The 7,366-nt window shown below is 39.7% G+C and overlaps 1 protein-coding gene across 10 annotated transcripts in view; it reads left to right on the forward strand.

Annotated features, from left to right (window-relative positions):
- SEMA6D (semaphorin 6D) overlaps positions 1–6,444 on the forward strand; it is a 130,389-nt gene extending 123,945 nt beyond the window's left edge. For 6 of the 10 annotated variants that reach the window (XM_083870717.1, XM_083870716.1, XM_083870711.1 and 3 more), the window contains 2 exons: positions 1,489–1,656; positions 3,739–6,444. In XM_083870717.1, the coding sequence (XP_083726843.1) occupies positions 1,489–1,656; positions 3,739–5,042 (1,472 nt within the window). In that variant the 3' untranslated portion in view covers positions 5,043–6,444. The remainder of the gene's footprint in view (positions 1–1,488; positions 1,657–3,738) is intronic. The other 4 variants (XM_083870718.1, XM_083870720.1, XM_083870719.1 and 1 more) reach the window with 1 other exon arrangement.
- Positions 6,445–7,366: the final 922 nt, after the last annotated feature.

Genomic DNA, 7,366 nt, shown 5'->3' on the forward strand with positions numbered 1-7,366 from the left:
TAGATGAATGGCAGAACTTCATCATCTTCCTCCTTACCTCTCCTTTTCTCTTTTCCTTCTTTCCCAGCAAGCTTTTTGCACAAATACACATTTTCTAAAATGTGTATTTCTTTATTTTTTAAATGCTTTAAGTAGTTTATGCTAATGGAAAAAAATTTAACATCACGGAACTGTGTAGCTGAATGAGAAATTGTGTAGACAAAAGTGGCTTAGAAAAAATGTTGTGCATTGTTGTCAGATGGACTTTTGCATCCTTTTCTCCTCCAGTGATTTTTCTAATAATGTGTTCACCACCAGCCCCTGGTGTTCAGGGACACCCAGTGCTCCTCTGTTGAACTCAAGAGCAGAACCTGTGTTGACTTCAACAGGAGCAAGACTCAGCCCTTATTTTCCAGTCTTTGCTTTTGGAACTTGGGTCTTTGCTTTCAAACAAAGGGCACATTTCTGACTGACAAATAGGACAATAATCTATTTGTATGTTAAATTTGTAAGAGTGCAACAAGAACATTATTTGTGGTTTGGTTTTTGACATGTTCGCTTCTGTAACTTGACAAGAAGTAACGTTTGAGACAAACATTTTCCAGATCTATTTAACCACAATGCAAGTTAGAGACTCACTCAAGGAAACAAAACAAAACTGTCACACAGAAATGCTGCCTGGCTTTATGAGTGTTTATCAATTGAATTTTCAAAGTGATATTTTATGACACAGATACAATTGAACCTTATTTTCAAGTCCCGAATGAGTGTGCTTTTGAAGTACATTTCTCAAGTCTGATCTTGAGTCTGATCTTGAGTCTTCCTGCCTAATCCTGCTGGGACAGTTGAACACAAAATACTCAAGGGTGCAAATGAGACTGAACTGTAAACCTGATTGGATGAGTTTCCTCCTCTGTGCATTTTCACGTAGGCTGTGGTGGGTCTGTTCAGCAAGCATATTACAGAGGAGCCAGAATCTCTGCAGGATTGTTCCTTAGGAACCATTACAAAACAGGGGTTAAAAACATTCCTTTTATCCCCACCTGCAGAAATGGCTCATTCAGCAGTTCCTGGTACACCATAATAGCAGTAATGGAGCTGATCTGGTTTCTCAGGCATAACCTGTCATGAGTGTGTATCGTTCCAAGTAACTTCTTTTTGTTTTTGAAGATGTTTAAAAGGCAGCCAAGTGTGTTGTCTCCAGTGAAGAATACAGCAATTAAGTAGACTAAGTTGTGCTTTTCACCCCCACAGTTGCTTACTTTAACTTTTGTACTGGTTTCACAGTTGACTTCTCTGGCTTTTTGGCTAGCAGCTGTTGAAGTGTAAATGTACTATTTTCATACTTCCAGTTTTGAAGTAATTGATTTTAATCAGCCATCTGTACTTCTGCAGAGTGTAGGGGGGGTCACATTTTGCTCTGACATGTAACTCCCATAAAATACTGTGTCCAGCTATAGCTTAGATGTGCCATGAAACACATTAATAAAAATCTGTTTGCCACCACAGACATGGAGTTCTCCTCAGCTTCCATTACCACAATGGCAAGTATCCCAGTTATATCACCTAAAGTGATTGGTTCCTGGAAACCTAAAGTGACTGGCTCTCGGAAATTTGTAGTTCAAGATGACCCAAACACTTCTGATTATTCTGATCCATTATCAGGTGTCCCAAAGGGTAAGGCCTTACCAGGGAATACATTGCAGCTGAATGGAAACCTGATAGTCTCAGCATTGTCTAAGGCTTAAATGTAACAGCCATGATTGTTGGGCTCTATTTTACACCCATTTCCTGTGAATATGCAGACAGTGCAATCATGTTTTTCATACCTACTTATCCCATGGACAAAGTGCTGCTTAGAGCTTATAATGGAAAACACTGATTATAAGCTCAGCCTTTTAATCCTGGAGTGGTCCAAAACTCCCATTGAAATCAATGGCAGTTCTGGATTCATTTAAAAAATTACCTTCAAGACCTTTCTGCACCTCTGTTTATTGTTTTCAATTCAGTCTAGTTTGGCTTAGACTGTTAATCCTCGGGAATAGTTGCTTATATTTGGAGTTTTTTTCATTTTTTGGGTTGGGGGTGATGGCAAAACAGAACACAAAGCAGAACTCCATGAGGGATCCATGTGTTAAATGGGGCAAATCCCAACCTCTGCTTGCCTGGAACATGTTCTTCAAGAAAAACAGTCAGAGTAAGAAAGTGCTGAATTTTTATCCTCTGGATATGAGCATCCGTTTAGAGATGATATCAGTACATACTGAGACATGCAGAGGTTTTAAGCTGAACACAACAAGAAACCTATTCTGCCTATAGTTCATCTTTCTCTAGTCATTTTTTCAGCTAAGTGAACCTTTGATCAGGCTCTTATGGTAACTGAGACTTTAATTCAGTGGGACGTTTGCAGTCAACCACAGAATCAAGAAGCTTCCACTCCCATAACCAAAATTTAACACAAGCCTCTCTCAGTGCATAGCTCAGCAAGGTGACAGACATGTTTGCACAATTCTGTATTTACTGAAAAATCTCACCAGCCAAAAACCATCTCTGTTTTATTACCATTCACCAAAACATATCAGGTTTCCTATCAGCCATTATGGCCGTGCATTTGTCATTTTAATTTGTTGCAGTTATTTTCTGTTTTGCTTTAAGTTTTTATTATCATCTGCTCTTGGTTCTGAATCACATTTTGTGTCATAGCTATTAGTGAACTTTACTCATGTTTTCCTTCTGCTTCTGCACGGTGCCATTAAAACCTGTAACCCTGAACATTAACAATATTCAAAGGCCTTGCCTCTAACAAAAAGTGGCTCTGTTCCTTCCCTCTTGCACTTTCATTTTAACATCTCTTGGGATAGCAACAGAATTACTTTCATTAAAAACTAACATTGTCTTAGCTGCAAGATGTCTGTGGTTGCTTTAAAAAAATCTAAAAAAAATCAAAGGGAGCTTGTTAATACCCAAATAAAAAATTAATCAAATATTCAATTTCTTGGTCTAAGCTAAAAGTTTCTAAATTTTAACATTCTCTAATAACTTAACCTAAGTTATTTTTATAATAATGTTATGCAAGTATTTATGTTCATTATTGGTTAAATATAAAAATCAGTGCTCAAACAGTATCACATTATCTTCAAACTTGGACATGTATAATGAGTGAAGGTGTGCCCCTCCAGGACTAGCAGCCTGGGAGTGGAGTAGTTTACAAGTTTTCTACTGTATTCCATTAGCGTGGTTGTAACAGTGCAGTATATTTGTTATACATTTTTACACAACATTTGCATAATCCTGCCTCTCCTTTGATACTGATTTATGAGTTGGGCAGGAAAGTGAGAAATCCGTCCATGAGTTATTAATTGCTGTCTGGCCCAGTAGGACCTTCTAACCTCAATTTTCCAGCAGAAATCATTAATGTTAATAACATAAGGCCCCTATTTGTGAGCCTTAAAGGAAATTTGGGGACAGGCTAAACAAAACATAAGGAGAAAGAAGCTGCAGCAAGCATTCCTCATTATCACAGAAAATGGACAGTCTTCATTTAGCCTTGTCAGTGCACACAGTCATTTTATAACTTTTATAAAATTATTTGCACTCACCAGTGGAGTAGGTTGCAGGATCCTACTGAGTTACACCAACACCACATCCAGAGCACTTAAAAACACTTAATAGGCACTTCCATGAGGAAGGCTGCCTTCTTCTGAAATGTGTCAGTATGAAATACCTGTAGATTTATGATGTCCTGCCTGTCTTTTGCAGGTGTGAGGTGGGAAGTACAATCAGGAGAGTCCAACCAAATGGTTCATATGAATGTCCTAATCACTTGTGTCTTTGCCGCTTTTGTCCTGGGAGCCTTTATTGCGGGAGTGGCCGTTTACTGTTACCGGGATATATTTGTACGGAAATCCAGGAAAATACACAAAGATGCAGAATCGGCTCAGTCCTGCACGGACTCCAGCGGGAGCTTTGCCAAACTGAATGGGCTGTTTGACAGTCCTGTCAAGGAGTATCAGCAGAACATTGATTCGCCCAAACTGTACACAAACCTGCTGACCAGCAGAAAGGAGTTGCCTCCAAATGGTGATACCAAGTCCATGATGATGGACCACAGGGGACAGCCTCCAGAATTAGCTGCACTTCCTACTCCTGAATCTACACCAGTTCTTCAACAAAAGACTCTGCAGGCTATGAAAAGTCAGTCGGACAAAGCGCATGGTAACCTCAATGCTTCACGAAAGGAAACCCCACTGAAAAGCCCTCAATTTTTTCCTTCTAGTCCTCCACCTCACTCTCCTCTAAGTCATGGACATATTCCCAGTGCTATTGTTCTTCCCAACGCTACCCATGACTACAACACATCTTTCTCAAATTCTAATGCGCACAAGGCAGACAAAAAGATGCAACATATTGATCATCCACTTACAAAATCATCCAGCAAAAGAGACCACAGGAGATCTGTTGATTCCAGGAACACCCTGAATGATTTTCTAAAACACTTAAATGAAACTACCAATAATCCCAAAGCCATTATGGGAGATATTCAAGTGGCCCACCAGACTTTAATGCTGGATCCAATGGGCAATATGTCTGAGATCCCACCTAAGGTTCCCAACAGGGAGGCATCTTTATACTCTCCTCCATCAACTCTGCCGAGAAACAGTCCCACAAAACGAGTGGACGTTCCCACCACTCCTGGAGTACCAATGACCTCTTTGGAAAGGCAGAGGGGTTATCACAAAAATTCTTCACAGAGGCACTCAATATCTGCCCTTCCTAAAAACTTGAACTCACCAAATGGTGTTTTGTTATCCAGACAGCCAAGTATTAATCGTGGGGGGTACATGGCTCCCACGGCAGGCACAAAGATGGACTACATGCAAGGGACGCCTGTCAGCGTTCACCTCCAGCCTTCCTTGTCCAGGCAAAGCAGCTACACGAGCAATGGCACCCTGCCTCGTACAGGAATAAAGAGGACACCCTCCCTAAAACCCGACGTGCCACCAAAACCCTCATTCGTCCCCCAGACGACGTCAGTCAGACCACTGAACAAATACAGCTACTAGGACATGTCTGTGCTAAAATGAGCGGGGCATCAACCTGTACAGGTTGTGAAAAGATGTTGTGGTAGACACAAAAGGCAGAGACTTGCTTGTTACTGAGGAGAACAAAGTGGCCAAAGAAACTGTCTTTACCGGAGCAACATCTGTGTCTTGCCACATGTAGCTGTAGCAAGGCTTCATGTGCTTGCTACAAGCAAACACAAAAAAGAAAAAAAACAAAAACAAAGGAAAGTGCTGGTCATTACATTTCTTTTGTTTGGAGCTAAGGAGACATGTAGCACAATGGGGTGGGGGCTACGTTACTGTTCTAAATAGCTAAGCAACAGTTGTTGGGAAAAAATCAGTAAGCAAATACTTGAAAAATGGGTTCCATTTTAGACTGCCATTAAGCGTGGTCATTCCCATTAAATGTGAACATTTTACTATGTATGCATTCACCTTGCCTCTTGCACAAATGTCAGAAAATGGTAATGTCTCAATGAATAGCTGGGTTAATAATCAATTTGCTGGAATTAAGTCTCTGGCCCAACTGTAGCATTATTTTTTTTTCTCTCCATGTGTGTGGCATTTTGTTTTTGCCACCGATAAAGCTGTGCGTGTGTGTGGATGTGTGTGTGTACTGTACACACTAGGATGTACTTAGATTCCCATTGCATCTTTTATGCTATGGAATTGTTTACATTGAGCATGACTGAACAAACAGATGACTCTGCCTTCTGCAGCCCGCTGGGTTCAGCTCAGAGCCAGCTAAGGATGAACTGCGCATCTCTGACAGCCTTTGAGGGCAACGCCTGGATCAAACAGCCACCCAGTCAAAGAGTGGAGATGTGGTTAATTCTTCATAAGTCCGTTATGCTGCTATTGATTCAGAGCTGTGCATTTCAAATCTAGTGTTTTGGGCTGGAACGGGGGAGTTTTACTGTGTTTCCACAGTGCCTCCATCCACTACCTGGCCACTGTGAACTCGAGCCCCTGTACTTCTCGCTGAGGGCAGCTAATAGTCAGTTCACTTGGCAAATGCCTGTGTAACTGGAGAAGGTCACGTTTTTGTTGCATTTAATAATGCCCTACACACTGATAGACTCTTGTCAATAAAAAAGGAGAAACATTAATTGGCCTGGCAGAAGCAGTCTGTGAAAACTCAACAGTAGTGCAATCAATTTGTTTTTGTTGTGTAAAGTAAGGTTTGTTTTTTTTTCCAAAGTCATGCAGGTAATGACAATATTCTGTAAATATTATGTGTGAGTTTACCTGAATCTGTGCATTTTGTGCCTTATTCATGCAAATGATAAAAGTACTAAAAAAAAATTAAATCTGTCAAGTGTTCTCACTATAGCACATATCTCCCGAGTGCCAGTTGTAAAACCTCTCAACAGCACCCAAAAAAAAAAAAAAAAAAAGATAAAACGCAAGAATAATTAATGGTAACTAAAGGCAGCCTACAATCCAAGAAGACAGCAGCATTAAATCACCTTACCATGATAAACATTCCACTCCAGCTCTCTGAAGGATCAAACAGTTATAATGTGAAATCAAATGAGGTTTCCAGGGTAATGGAACACCTGCTAAAGTTGTGTAAGCTATTTAGTAGGGTTTACAGTATCCACTTGCAGCTGATGTTCAACACAGATGGCTATTTTAGCTTGCAAACTACACACTACCACATTGTTTATTGAACATAACTATAGAAATAACCATGGCAGAGGAATATTCATGAATTAGTGGGACAAATAACTGCAATGGGTTTCAGAGATGGTGGAGATTTATATTATGTGCTCAAAGGGGAGAAAAGGTTAGTCACTAAAAACTGGATCTGTGTTACAGAACAAAGAATAAAGGATAGAAGTAGTCATTTTTTTCCTGTAAGGCTGTAAGGGACATTTATTTCCTGAAACCTCTGAATCCAAAAATCAATGATCTTTCTTCCTAAACACTTCTGTCTTGCAACTAAAACACTACAGATTAATAACTATTAAAATGTACTCGGTTGTCAGAAGACACAAACTGATCCAAATTCACTTTACAAATATTAATACAGACTTGTGTGACCCGGAAGATAAATGTATGTGAACCCTGATAACCTCCTGTAACATTGTGCTGCCTTGTAGATGGTAATGTGAGTTCTCTCAGTATTTATGTTGAAATTTCTAACATTCAACCTAGTCCTTATTCTGTTAATTTAATAATAAAAGATGCTTTATCCATTTGTGCAAAGGTAAACGCAGATTGTATCTTTTTTAATGGTACGGCATAAAAAAAGTAACCCTTAAATGAAGCTGCTCTATTACTATAGAGTACTTTAACATGTATAGATATCTTGTAAACTT

Source organism: Zosterops lateralis (assembly GCF_965231275.1).
Source record: "Zosterops lateralis genome assembly, chromosome: 13".
Classification (NCBI taxonomy): Eukaryota; Metazoa; Chordata; class Aves; order Passeriformes; family Zosteropidae; genus Zosterops; species Zosterops lateralis.